The sequence below is a fragment of the Suncus etruscus genome, chromosome 1, assembly GCF_024139225.1.
Source record: "Suncus etruscus isolate mSunEtr1 chromosome 1, mSunEtr1.pri.cur, whole genome shotgun sequence".
Lineage (NCBI taxonomy): Eukaryota > Metazoa > Chordata > Mammalia > Eulipotyphla > Soricidae > Suncus > Suncus etruscus.
Window position 1 is genome coordinate 30858323 of NC_064848.1, and position 14764 is coordinate 30873086.

At 38.0% G+C, this 14764-nt stretch overlaps 1 protein-coding gene across 1 annotated transcript in view; it reads right to left on the reverse strand.

Moving 5' to 3' along the window:
* BARD1 (BRCA1 associated RING domain 1) overlaps window positions 1–14290 on the reverse strand; it is a 103878-nt gene extending 89588 nt beyond the window's left edge. Inside the window, exons 1-3 of the mRNA XM_049768328.1 lie at window positions 14256–14290; window positions 12859–12978; window positions 8366–8668 (exon numbers count right to left, since the gene is read on the reverse strand). Coding sequence (XP_049624285.1) covers window positions 8366–8668; window positions 12859–12978; window positions 14256–14290 — 458 coding nt within the window. The remainder of the gene's footprint in view (window positions 1–8365; window positions 8669–12858; window positions 12979–14255) is intronic.
* Between the last annotated feature and the right edge of the window lie 474 nt (window positions 14291–14764).

The window sequence follows — 14764 nt, forward strand, 5'->3', positions numbered from 1 at the left end:
GTACTACCACTCTGGCCCTTACCAAAAAGATAGTAGTTAAATCGTAATATACCTAACGTGTAAGTATAAGAATGCTTATATAATCAAAGTGTAAGTATAAGAAAATATAATGCTTATATAATCAAATAAGTATAAGAATGCTAATATAATCAAAAATCTCTTAAAAGATATACATGTGGGACCACAGAGAAAGCATGGAGGTAAGGTGTTTGCCTTGCATGCAGAAGAACAGTGGTTCGAAACCCGGCATCCCATATGATCCCCTGAGCCTGCCAGGAGCTATTTCTAAGCACAGAGCCAGGAATAACCCCTGAGGGCTTCCGGGTGTAACCCAAAAACCAAAAAGAAAAAGAAAAAGATTTACATGAAATTCACAGTGGGTTTCGGAGTAGAGGAATCAGATATATTCTCATTCACTTAACATATGATGACCTGGAACTTGTCTTGCACATTTACAAACCAGGTTCAATCCCAGCACCATAGACTGCCCCCCCAAGTGTGCTAGTAGTGATCCTTAAGCACAGACAGAAGACTTGAGCACCATATGAATGATCTGATAATGTGCTGTTTTAGTTCTTTGACATATATGACTTTTCAATTTTTAATATTACAAAGTTCTTAAAATCTACTAATACCCAAATGTTCTCTTACAATAAATTCTCACTCTATCTCAATGCATAATTCCTCAGATTATTCTCCCCAACCTATATTATATTTTGTTACTCCAGATTATTCAAAGTCAACATATTATCTAAATAGTATCTAGGATGGCATAATATACATCACATTAAACAAAGCACAGTAACGGTTTTTCCTCAGTTCTGAGGACTGAACTTAGGACACGTGCTATGGATGTGCTCTATTTCAATGTTTTTCAACCTTTTTGTGCAAAGGCACACTTTTTTCATGAAAAAAAAAAAATCACAAGGCACACCACCATTAGAAAATGTTAAAAAAAATTTAACTGTGCCTATATTGACTATAAATAAAGTAATCCTCTTAAATAGGAATCAAATAAACACAAAAAAATTATTTTATAATTACTTTATTATGAAATAATCTAATTATTGGTCTATTTGTGAGCTGAAGTCGCATGTTACAGATGAAATTGGAATTTTTCCCATGCACACCAGACAGTATCTCATGGCACACTAGTGTGCTGTGACACAGTGGTTGAAAAACGCTGCTCTATTTGAGCTATTTCTCTAGCCCAATACAATAATTTTTGGTTTTTAGTTTCAATATTGTCACTTATTTTTGTAAAGCCTAAGCCCTAAATCATACACCAGATAAGTGAAGAAACTGCTTTAAACCTGTACAGTTTATAAGCCGAATTAATGCATGGCATATGAGAGATAGAAAATGCTCCAAAGTTGGAGAGAAAAGACATCTACTTGGGATTCTGTAAATAAATGTTGAAATCTATTGATTTTGCATTTTATCTGCTTAAGTGCTTTTTTTTCCAAATACTTTGTTGCTTCTACAGACAAGAGATCTTGATTTTCATCTGTCCTGATTGGCCCCAACAAACCATTGACTACCTAGCAAGATGGGCTATGAACAGCCAAGATTCCAATAAATCCATAGTGAGTCACCATGAAATGAATTTATACTAACAATTTTATCTGATCCTGATTTTTTATCTACTTACATATTATAAGAAATTTCAGGAAAATAAGAAAACACTTATGTGGAAACAGGATTTTTTTTCCATGTTTAGCCTCATCTTTAGCTTTTATAAGTGTAATCAAAGCAAGAACTGGGAATAATTCCAATGTTCTTATAAACTCAATCATTTTATATTCTTCTCTGGAGCAAACAGGCTCTGACTGTTTACAAAGTCTCCGAGTTGCATACATTCTGCTGGTGTCCTAAACTACTCTATTCAATCTGGGTTGCCATAATTTGACAGAAAAAAAAAAAAAAAAAAAACACAAGGACACTGTTTTCTTGCATCTGTACTGGAGACCTGTACAATAATCAAATATTGCCAGGATGTCAAGGAGATGCATGAAACAGAATTTCTCTACTTTGAAAATCCAGGTAGGCCTTTCCCCCCTCCTCAGTCACGGTATGGCATTTACCTTGCATGCAGCCAACCCAGAACAGATGGTGATTCAAATCCTAGTATCTCTTATGGTCCCCCATGCCTGCTAGGAATGATTTCTGAGTGCATAGCTAGAAGAAAACCCTGAGTGCCGCAACCACCGCTGCCAGGTGTGAACCACCCCACAAAAAAAATACTAAATAAATCAGTGAATCAAATATCCTCAAAAGGGGCCAGAGTGATAGCACAACAGGGCATTTGTACATTATGCAGCCCAACTCAGTTCAATCTCTGGCTTTCTATATGGTCCCCAGAACCAGCAAGGAGTGATTCCTAAGTGCAGAGCCAGGAGTTACAGCTATGCACAGCTGGTGTGGTGCAAAAGAAAAAGAAAAAGAAAAAAGAAATAGGCAATAAAATTCTATAAATTAACATATAAAAATGTAATATTCTGAAATAAATAAACAAAAAAGAAAGTCAGATGTATTCAACTCAGATTTTTAGATTTTATTTTTTCTGGGATGTGGAAGACAGGCACATCCAGGTATGCTCCAGGATCATTCTTGGCAATGCTGGATAACCATATACAGTGCCAGGGATTACTTCCGTGTTAGTCACATGAAAGGCAATAATCTTATCCCTATACTATCTTTTTAACTCCTCAAATAATATTTTCTGTCTTTTAGCACACATTTCTTCCAAAGCAAAACATATATCTAATAATTATTTATATCCCTCCATCTTTAAAGCTACATTTCTTCCAAGTTCAAATGCTGCCTCTCAAGATTCAGATACAGGCATTTCTCCTTCTACTTTGCCCATCTCACTTCCAAAATGGTGTCTTCAACCATGAATACAGAGATTAATTTTCAAATGTCCACAACCAGCCAAGTCTTTTCTGAGGTGTATACCCATAATAACTTCCCTTGTAAGATCATCTCCTTTGCTCCAAAGAAAATGAAAGGTGCTCGTGTATTTGCTAAATGTCTCTTACAATAACAAATGCTACAGAAGTCTAGCTGTGGTGACCTATAAAGAGACTATGAATATTTTGTTTCTAGCTCTGAATCCCAGGGAGAAATCCCAGTGTCTTCTATACGTGCCTGGAGATTTTAGTCTTTATTTATCACAAGCGATTAAACCCAAGAATCTCTGGAGGTTGGCATATGCAGGGCCTTCTGCCATTTCTGCACACATAAACCCTTTCGAAGTGATCCTAGCCTGCTTTCATGGATTAACTTCCTACTAAGAAATTTCACTTCCCAACACCATGACCACAAATGTGAGCCTATCCTTATGAAATATCTAGTATAACTGAAGGAGACAGACATCAAAGAACCAAAGCACCATGAAAGTAAATAAATCCTCTAATTTGAAAGAATATATAAACTTTGATCTATGCCCCTTTCTGTGTATATCAAAGAATGTTTTCTGCATAATGTACACTATATATTAGGGAATCTAAGACAGCAGAGTGCCTGATAAATCAAGTTGTACATTTTCCTTTTGTTATAATCCAGGTTGCAAAACCTCAGGAAAGTTAAACAAATTACTCTTCTTCAGAAATTGGGACTGAAGTGACAGTACAGTGGTAGGGTATTTGCTTTCAGAGCCAATCCAGGTTCTATCTCTGGCATCCAGTATGGTTCCCTGAACCCACTAGGAGGTATCTTAAGTGTAGAGCCATGAGTAAGTCCCATGAGCACCTCCTGTTATAGCCCAAAAACCAAAAAGAAGAAAAGTAACATATTAACCAACTGAAAATGAAAGTTTGTTAGGTTACTCATCACCATGACCTGACCCTTTATTGAGTTCCTGCCTACCTGACTAGCTGCTCCTTTCTTCCTACAATACTTCTTAGCATTTTATAATTTGTTAATCATTCCCCATCTGGCTCCATCCATAAAAATAAAAATCCCACCCAACATCCAATTCCAAAGCCCATGAAACTACCCTTCAATAGCTCTCCCAAGGCCTCTTCTCTCCATACTCAGTCTTCCCTATATTCCATTAAGAACAAATTTACTTTTTATTCCTGGTAATCAAGCACACTCTTTAAGAGTAGGAAAGAAACTTTGGAGCTAGACAGACAGTAACAGGAGTAAAGTACATACTTTATACACGGCCAACTCTGGTTCAGTCCTATCACCACATATGGTCCACTGAACACTGCCAGGAGTACTCTAAAAACGGAACCTGAACCAGGCGCACTGCCTGGTATGGTCCCAAATCCAAAAAAAAGTAACTATCTAACCACCTCAGCACTACAAGATGCTTCTGACTGCCAAACTCGACTAAACAATTAGCACCACACTAAACCAGAGAGTAGTAACCTTCCTATTTACACATCTCTGAACGTGTGAAACTAACAAATAAAGACTAAAGTTTCTAATGCAGTGGTCAAGAAATCTGTTATCCAGAATTTTAAACACATCCCAAAGATGAATGTGGGGGGTCAGGACATCTAATCATCTGAATTTTACAAACATTTCCAGAGCCCTTGAAACCCTGCAAACACTGTTTTAAGTAACTTATTAATTTATTTAACTATTGCAATTCAAGTAGAAACTATTACCACAATGAACTCATTTTGTGGATAACAGGAAGTACATAAAGATGAAATAACCTGCACAAAATCATTTCGCCAGGATCTAAAGCCAAGAGTCCAAAATCCAAACCACACTGACTCCAGAATTCAGTGGTCCTCAAACTAAGGCCCGCAGGCCACATATTGTATTTGTATCTGTTTTGTTTCTTCATTGCAAAATAAGATATATGCAGTGTGCATAAGAATTCGTTCATAAGTTTTGTTTTTACTATAGTCAGACCCTCCAATAGTCTGAGGGACAGTGAACTGGCCCCCTGTTTAAAAAGTTTGAGGACCCCTGCTCTAGATGTAAGAGAAAACATTATTCTTGGTCATCTTTGAAATGGGTAAATACAAAAATTGCCTGTTCTTAAAATAAAAGAAAAAAGCCCAGCCAATCTTTCATTTTACTAAGTTAACTTGGATGAAAAAGAACTATATGTTCAGCTTGCCAAGGCAAAAGCCTGCATGCTCAATTCTGGAGTTGTCAGTGTCCGGATACTGCGCTTCATTAGGTTTCTCTTTCTTTTCCATTTTTTTCTCTCCCCCCTCTATTGTTAGTTTTGTTTCTCCTCTCTTCTGCTGTCTCTCTTCTCTCTTTTCTCTTTTGTCTGTCCTCTTTCTTGTCCTTTCCTAAATAAACTTAATTCACTAATAAAAATTTTAAAAGTTAGAATCCAACTGTCACAGGGCCAGCACCAAAAAAGTCAAGATGTATATAATTATCTCAAATGACAAATATGTCACATGACACCTAGGCTTGGATAGAGTGCAGCTTTTATTAGCATTTGTTTCCCATAGGGACACATTATTACTATGCTTTCTGCCAGCTTCTCAAATGATATGGTCTCATTTTTCCTGAATCTTTAAACAGCTTCTATGGTGGGAGGCTTGGCTCCAGCATAAATGTCACATCTGGCCACTTGAACAATTTCATCAGCTTCACCTTGGAGCCATGCTTCCTCACAGGTCAAAAAAGGATGTCCTGTAGAGTAGCCAATCCCTCACCAGCACCAACAAGTAACGGATAGAGCTAAGAGCTACACTAGACAGATGACAGCTGGGAACACCAGAGAGATGACAGCTGCAAGTTGAGTGTGAGGGTAACCGGGGTAATCACTAGCCCTATGGTAGAACTTTGAAACTCTCTGAAAGAACATGTTGGCACACAATTTCAAGTAGCATGACACAGGTTTGAATGGTGGGGAGCAAGAGCAAGAAATGGAAAAAGCTGGAGTGCTGCAAGACAACAAATTACAGGCTATCTAAAGAAAATGTTTGCCCTCACTGGTCAAATGTTCTAGCCTTATTCACTTCAATGCCCAGCAAGAAAGAAAAGGAAAATCATTTAGAAGTGTGAAAGGAAATTTCCAATGAAAAAAGCTTTTAAACTTAAAATATTTACCTGTTAAAATCATAGTCAACATGTACCGTATCAAGCCAACAGGTTGTTCTGCTTTTAATCATTTTTAGGTTAAAATTGTTTTCCTTTGCATTTTTTTTGTACATACACAATTTTAAGAATGGGGGAGAACAAAACTTTTATGGCCATAAAAGTATGAAATATTTACTATCTGATCCTTTACAGAAAAAAAAATGGAACAATTTCTTAAAATCTATATCCAAAGTAATGGTAGTGATTTTAGTTCATTTACTGAATAGTTGATATATAGTGCCGTTTAAGTCACTAGAGTTCAGAATCTATCTCCAGCCAGGATGAGCCTGGATCTACTTAATGATGCTGCTTTTAGTCCTGCGACCCTTAGCATTTGCTCAATACAGACAGAAACAGTAAAACTATTTGGCAAGGAATAAAAAGTGAAACTGACAGATTTCAGGAAAAACTACTAATTAGGGTGTTAATTTGATTTATTCACTATGCTATCCTCCAAAGCCTAGATATAACAATATCTAGGTCCTTGCAGGTAGCTAAGTAAATGTTTTTTTTATTTTTGTTAATAAATCTGCATAGGAGTCTAGGCAGTTAATATTTACCTCCCAGATGGGGGGAATAGAAGAGCAAAGAGGCTAAATGACTTGGGACCACTCAACAGTGCTAGAGCTGGGCTTAGTCTGACTTAATAGGTGCTGCCTTGGTACATCCTATACAGATAAATTCCCATCTAAGGGTCTAACCTTTGCTGAAGTATGAAAGGTGGCTACAATAGAAGGCGATTTTAATTTTCTTCCTTTTCAATTATCCTCTTGCTTTTACAACTCAAGTTTTGGTGTACTCAGCAAATGCATGACTTTTCTAAGGCATGACACTTGGTCACAGATTTCCAAGTTTTTGTCAAATAAAGTAAGCACAATATTCTGAGTTAAGTCCTTTAGCTTTTTCTTTTTTGCAATGCCAGCCACTGAAAACATATGTTCTTTTTTACCCAACGCACCTTCTTTTCATTTGAGAGGTGGGTCAGAGAAGCAAAAGAGACCACAGCAGACAGTGCTGTTGGTGTACTTACTGGGTGCTAAGGAGTCACTTAATCACTTTGGAGATGGGTGGCGAGGGAATCATGCAGTGCCCTAGATCAAAAGATGTTTATGCCATACAAGGCAAATGCAGCCTTCCCTCCAGTACACTCTCTTTGGCATGTATACTCCATCCTTTTAATTTTTAATGAAAAAGTTTCTCTCTTATATATGCTTATAAATAATGAAGTTCTGCAAGTGGGGAACCAATAAAAGAAACACAAAAAAGACCCCCAAGAGTCCTATAGTCAGGGCGGCACAGTAACGAGAAAATTGGCCAGAATGATACTACTTATAGAAGTAGAAGTGCTGGGCAGCCCATAGTTGGTATGCAATAAATAATTCTGGTCGAAATGAAAAATGAAATATGACCTCCCAGAGTTTTAGACACCTTCCTGATTAGAGAAAAATACACGAAAAAAAAGAAGTTAAGGGGCCCAGCCAAAAAATGACTGTCTCTGGGTGGACCACACACCTTAGACTGAGGAGTCCGACCGTGTAACAGCAAAAATAATAACAATAATAATAGTAGCCTACGAGCTGGTATCTCCGTCTAGGGAAGTGGGGCAATTTTTAGGATTTTGGGGGGGGCAGTGAATTGAAGATGAGAGTGGGGTGAACCCCATTGTCTGTAACTCATTCCAACCCCAAAAAAAAGGATCCTAAAAAATTGCCCCCACTCCTCTACCACCTACTACTACTACTACTACTACTACTAATAATAATAATAATAATAATAATAAAATAGCTTAAACGCTCAATGAAGGGTGCAAGGCCTTCCAACTTCCAACTTGGCAGGTCTCTAGCAATTTCAGAGCCTTGAGGAGCAGTTGCTAGAACTACAACAAAAGGCAGAAATAAAAGTAGAAACCTCTGCCACGTTCAGTGCCCAGAATGTGGGTGTTAAGAGGCGGGGGGGGCCGGGAGCCAGGGGAACCACACATTTCCTGCGCGCCTCCAAGCCCGCGAAAATTTGAAAACTTCCCTCTAGAGTTGCTTTGGGGGTGGCTGAGCCAGCGGCAAAGGCTGCCATGAAGTCTACGCACGGGGAGCTCCGGAGGAGAGGAGAACTGGCACCGGCAGGGAGAAGCAAGCAGCTCCATCCAGCACGATCGGGGGCGAGATGGGAGCAAATCCAGAGTTTGGAAAGATCGCCCGGCCCTGCCAAGTCGGGGATCCAAAGCCCGGACCCCTGCCGCAGCTCTGGGAGCGCCTAGCCACGACCACCCCTCCCAGCCCCACTTCAGATCTGTCTTTACCAACGCGAGCAACGCAGCAGCTGCTCCAGCCGCTCCAGCGCGGCCCGGCTATGGCTCCAGGCCTCCCCGGCCGGCTCCGCGGCGGGCGCGAGGCGAGGTCGGTTCCCGGAGTGGGCCTTGATCAGCCGCTTAGGCGGCATCGTGGCCAGCTTCGCGGGAAGGACGCCTGGGAGAGGGGCTGAGCGGGTGGGAAGGGGCCGCGGCCGAAATTCAGCAGCACCAGCAGCAATGCAGCAGGCCGGAGACGCGACCCCTTCACCCCAGCGGTTCCCGCACGCAGGCGGCGGGGCGAGGAGGGCGGGGCTATGTGGGGAGGGGAGGGGCTTGTCAGAACGCGCCGGAAGCCCCAGCGCCTGCGCACGCGCGGACAGAGGGGGAGGCGGGGCTTGGAGACGCAGTCAGGGGCGGGGCCTTTCGAGCTCGGGGTCAGGGAAGGGCAGGGGACGGGGCCAGGATAGGAAAGGGCATCCGGGTTTAAAAAGAGAAAAAAAGGGCGGCTAAATGCCCCTTCCTGCCTGGTCGAGGTTCCTCTGGGCTTATCTGAGATAGTGAGAAGTGGGGAGTGCGTCGGCTCCCAAAAAAGGCGATTGGGGGCAATGTAGGAGAAACATAGGGCAATGTAGGAGAAACATAACCAAAAGAAAAAAAAATAAGGAATAGAGAAAGTTTTTGTTAGAGCCCATGTTCTCTCTTGAAGATATAGATATAGATATAGATATAGATATAGATATAGATATAGATATAGATATAGATATAGAAAGATATGCTTGGAAAAATATATATGTATTATATGTATATAATGTATGTATGTATTTTATGTATATAATATATAATAATATATGTATATATTTCTAGGTAATTTTCATTCAATAAAAAATTTCTTATAAAAAATAAAAACAATATATTGCTTTACTAAAAAATAAAATCAATTAAAAACCAAATAAAACCAAAGATTTCCTAGAATTTTCGCTGATCTATTTTGTTACATTACACCTATCAAAAACTATTTTTATATCGGAGGCACACAAAAATTGCAAACCCTTGATTATTAGTCTAGAAAACATAAAAGGTTAAATAAACTTAAAATGAGTGACTCTGGTTTGTAAAGAGCAGTTTATGCTGTTCAGGACACAGTTGTCTCACTCACTAAATGGATGGCTTCATTCAAGTCCTAACTTGTCCACAAATTAGTTGCCTTGTATCATGTAGATTGGGAGCAATTTTTATAGAAGTTACATGTAAAAGCATTAGGACTCAATAAACGATACCAAATAGAAAAATGATCATATAATCAGTACTCTGATAATACAATCAGTATCCTTGCCATAGGATAACATGAATATTTTTTCAAGCATATTTCTACTACTACACATAGTTTAACTTTAAAAATAAGCAGAAATTTTTGCATTAAATGTGTGAAGGAACAGTTATTACTGATGTTTGTATTAAATAAAATAAATAAGTTCCTTTTTCCAAGTAACTTCTTTTTCCTTTATTATGCTATTGAAACGTTACCTCTCCCAAGACTTAAAATTTTTCACAGCAATTTGATTGTGTCTAGAGAATACTCATTAAACGATTAAGCAAGATTACTCTTCCATCTGAAATGTCCCCTTCCGTACTATTTTTCCACACTTAACAAAAATATTTAGAACAAACTGAACAAAACATCCATGTGTCATATGCTGTGCTATTAGTAGAGATTGAATCAGTTGTCTTTTGTTTTATTTTGGGACCACTCTGGCGAGGGGATTCAGGAGAATAGTTCCACTACCCCACCCCCCAGGGATCATGCACTACTTGTACTATCTCTCCCACTTCAATTATCTATTTTTAAGTCAACTCCACCTTGATCTTGGTCCTGGATCCTGAATTTCAAGTCACTTTTGAGGGACAGTGGGTGAGGAAGACAAAATCTTTAATCAAAAATTTCTTGAGATTTCTGATCATTTATGTCACCCTCACCATATTTGTCTCACACACACACACATGTTTTCAATTTTCTGACAATTTATTTCTCACAGAGGAATGCCACACTCTTAATTGTGGAATTAAGAGTCTCATCTTTCTCTTTTGTCTATGTGTGTGTATAAATGATGGCCACCCAATTCAGGCTAATTCATTCCCATACAGTCAATCTTATAACTCTTGTTCCTAAATAAATCTCCCCAGGGAAATCTAGTCCATACAAAGGGGTTTGGTAAAATCTTAGCTAAGGGCATTCACAATATCCTTAATTTGTTTGTTTTTGTTTTGGAGCCTTGCAGGACAAGTGCTCAAGGCTTACTCTTTTGTTTTGTTTTGTTTTGTTTGGGGGGTGGGTAGGGCACACCAGCAGTGCTCTTAAATTATTTCTGGCTCTGCATACAGGAATAACTATTACTTCTGGAAGGTTAATGAAAGTCAAAATACTCTGCTTACTCTTGCCCTGGGTTTAGTCTTCACTCCTAGTAAACACAAGGTACTTGGGATCAAACCCAGGTTAGCTGTATCAAGGTAAAAGACCTACTTACTATACCATCGCTCCAGCCCCAATCTCTCCCCATTTCAAAAAGAGTTAAACTATAATAATCCTTTTCCATTTCCTGCATAGAGCTTCTGAGTACATCAAATCTTAAATTATTCACTCCACTTTTCTCTCAAATTATCTAGTTATCTTTTACCACTATAACACTTCAGACCTGGGATACTGAAGTATATATGTTGGTCTGTTTTAGCTTACTTAATCTTCTTCCTTTCCTTTGATTTATGTATCTATTGGTTTAGTTTTGTTTGTTTGTTTGTTTTGTTTGGGGGGCCACACCCTGCGATGTTCAGGAGTTACTCCTGGCTCTTACCCATTCCTTAAGCCTCTTTCTTACACCATTCCCATTGCTTTGATTACTATCTGTAGTGCTTCATTTCTGCCTCAGATCTTCTACCTGAGCTTGAAGCTAATGGCTATTGGAAACTGTCTAAATGCTCATTCCGCCCCCCCTTTCTGTTGCAAAAATGCTTTAGAAAATAGTATGTTTTATTTATGTAAATAATTATATATAACAAGTAGAATGAGACAAACATAATATCCAGGGTTTCTGCCCATGTACTGTGAAGCTATCTTAGAGATTTAACCAGCCTTTTACACTAATTTTTCTCCAGCTTTTCTTTATAGTGTCATGCAGTGGGATCCATCACTTTGACTAGAATGCATTCTCTTTGTCAAATACACATTTAGTTTGTAAGAAATTTATAAAAGCTAGAGTCGGAACCCAAATGCAGTCTAAAAAGAGTTTATAAAGAACAATCTAATGTGATAATTGATGGAGTGGAACAAACTTCCACAGCACCTAGGAATGTGGTTCCCGCTCTCTACATTTCACAGAGCTGGCCTTTCTCTGTGAATGTCATTAACCTAAGTTAAAGTCATAAGCTTGATGCTATTTTTTTTTTTCTGAAATCCAATGTGGCAAGATGATTAAGTATTTAGAATTTTGAGGTCAAGCAGAACCAGTTAGAAACCAAGTCCTGCCATTTCTTTGGATAGTATCAAGTGACCTGTGGTTTAACCTTTCTTAGAACTTAGTCTCATGTTTTGTAAATGTAAAATTAATGTATAACAGTATAAAACTTAGTACTAAACAAGAACAAATTATGAAACGATTCTATAACATGCACAACTGATGAAAATTCCTATCATAGACTTTACTGAGCTTCATTTATATATGAACACTTAAATTCACAATGTATAGGTGCTCAATACATTTTCCTATTTTTAGGACTGCCTGTAGCACTGTTGAGTTGCTCTAAGGTACTTGCTTTAAAATTCTTCCATGAAAAAGTACATATCCTTAGCAAGAAGCTACATATTTTGTGACTACTGGAATAGAGATACTTGCTGTAGCAATTCCTTTGCAAATGTGATGTAATAACTCTGAAAGAAAGCTTAGATTATCTGTCATAAACACTGTCTCTTGAGAATCTTCATAAATAAAATATCTGCTGGATTCCTTAGCACCATGCATAGCATGATTTTACAACTCTCATAATGAAAATCTTTATAGTTTCTGTTCAATTAACTTGGAGATCTTTTATTTACAACATTTTGCTCCTGATTTAAGTGAAGAAAAAAACTCAGCCATTAAAAGTTTGTCCCAAAGAGCTTACATGAAGCAAATTAGGCCAGAGAGGCAGTACTGTGGGTAAAAAAGGTGCTTGCCTTACATTCTGCTGATTTGGGTCCTATTCCTGCCAGTTCCTATGGTTCCCTGAACTACCAGGAATGATCCTAAACACAGAGCTGAGAGTAAGCCCTGAAAACAAAAGCCATCCAAAGAAAATTAGAACAAGAAACAAACAACTTTGATAGGAACAAAACTATAAGCCAGTATCCGCAACCATGGACGCAATAATGCTGGCAAATCCCCTCTTGATCCATATAGCTCATGGACATATTATAACATCATTGGCTTCAATGAGGCTAACTTAACTATGACATGTTGCTGTCTCTGATTTACCGGTAGGTGGATGATGTCAGTGTCATGTAGATGTAGACCAAGTTGGTAGAAGCATTGAGACATTCTGAGATAGTTTTAGAAATGATGTTAATTCCATTCTTGCAGGAACTTGCCAAATTTCTGTTACAGGTGCAAAAGAAATGAGACTAAAGACATACTTACATCAGTCTATACCTACAGCTCTAGTGTTAGAGATTTTTGTTCTCTTATGTCTTTGCCGATCATTTATCAAACTCAGTCTGACACAGATATTTCACTGGTCATTGTTTTTGTTCAATAGACTTCAGAGTTCAACCCATTGTGCTGCTTTTTATTGCTTGCTATTTTTAAGGAGACATCTCGGTAGAAACCCCCTTTTTCTGTACAGTGTAATTACTGAGGCACATAAAGTGGTTATAGCAGGAATTTATCACTTTCAGGTGAAAATACTCCCAGCCAAATAAAAGATAGAGTAGGAATGCCAGAAGCAATTTATAACAGGCTCACTGACATTTTGTGTTAAGAAGCTCTACCACTGAATAAGCATCAAGTCATAAATCTCTGTAAACGTGATTAAAGCAAGGAAGTCCTTTGAGGGGACACTGTAATAAAAGAATGCTGTGGTGCACAGCAGAAAAATTCTATTGACAAAAAAAAAAAAAAAACATCAGAAACAGCTGTCAGTAAAATTTACAAACAGCGTGCTTTAAATTTTGTGGAATTCAACAGATGTTTGTTTGCACATAAAATGCTCATTTAGGAAATGAGTATTGGCCCTTGTTTGGGATCCAGTGTGTTTCAAAATTTTGTTATTGGTCTAATAAAAATTCATGCAATAGTTTAGATTTCTTTCATAGGACAAGTGAGAGGTAGGCAGTGTTTTTAAGAGTACCTGGCATACAGACTGTGTTCAACAAATAGGGAAATAACTGAATAAAATAGCTATAAGCCATTATCTTTAAAAGCAATGAACAATTTCAATATTTTTATAACCCTCTATTGTTTTTGGAAATCGTGCCTTTCTAGTATTGGATTCATTTTACTTATCCTGACCAAAAAAAAAAAAAAAAAAACCTAAATAATCTTTTAACCATATGCCTTAGAATTTTAAAAACTGAATTAAAATTTAATTTTGGTGATCAAGTTACTCTCTGGAAGTGGTAATTTATAAGCTATCTCCTCAACAGTTTTGCATATGCATAGTAACTTTACACACTATTTTAAAATAATTTTTTCCATCTCTGGAGTGGTGATTATAGAAATTGGCTCATTGCAGTTGTTGTGAAGGAAAAGTGAGGAAAACTGAGTGTAAAAGAGCTGACAACGATTTACAAGCATCAAAAAAAAAAAAAAAGGAAATTAAGGAGGTAAAGATTTACAGTCAAGAGAAAGATTAAAATAAGATAAGGGAGACTTACCTTGTTTGGGGCACACAGGGGCAAGGGGGTGCCATACAGGAATCTGAAGTAAGACAGCTAAATAGATTAGGGCAAACAGTTTGTTTTCAAAGCCATCTCAGTCTTAGCTACAATTTAGTCTGTGTGAGAATGTTTCTTTGAAAGGTATAAAAACTATGTGGATCCTTCAGAATCCAGAGTTGCCAGGGATACCTGAACTTTTGGTCTGTGGGAATAAAATTTTTCTTCCACCCACTTCGGTTGAATCTCGGTTCTTTCACTTTCTCTAACCTTGTAAAGATAAAATAGTTAATTTACTTAACAAAGGTCTTGAAACATACCGCACTTAATTTATCCTAGCATTCATTATACCAAAAAGACCTTCTAGATTCAAGAAGAATAAAATAAGAAATTTATTTTAAGTAATAAGAATATTCTCATGGGGCCGGAGAGATAGCATGGAGGTAAGGCGTTTGCCTTTCATGCAGAAGGTTGGTGGTTCGAATCCCGACATCCCATATGGTCCCCTG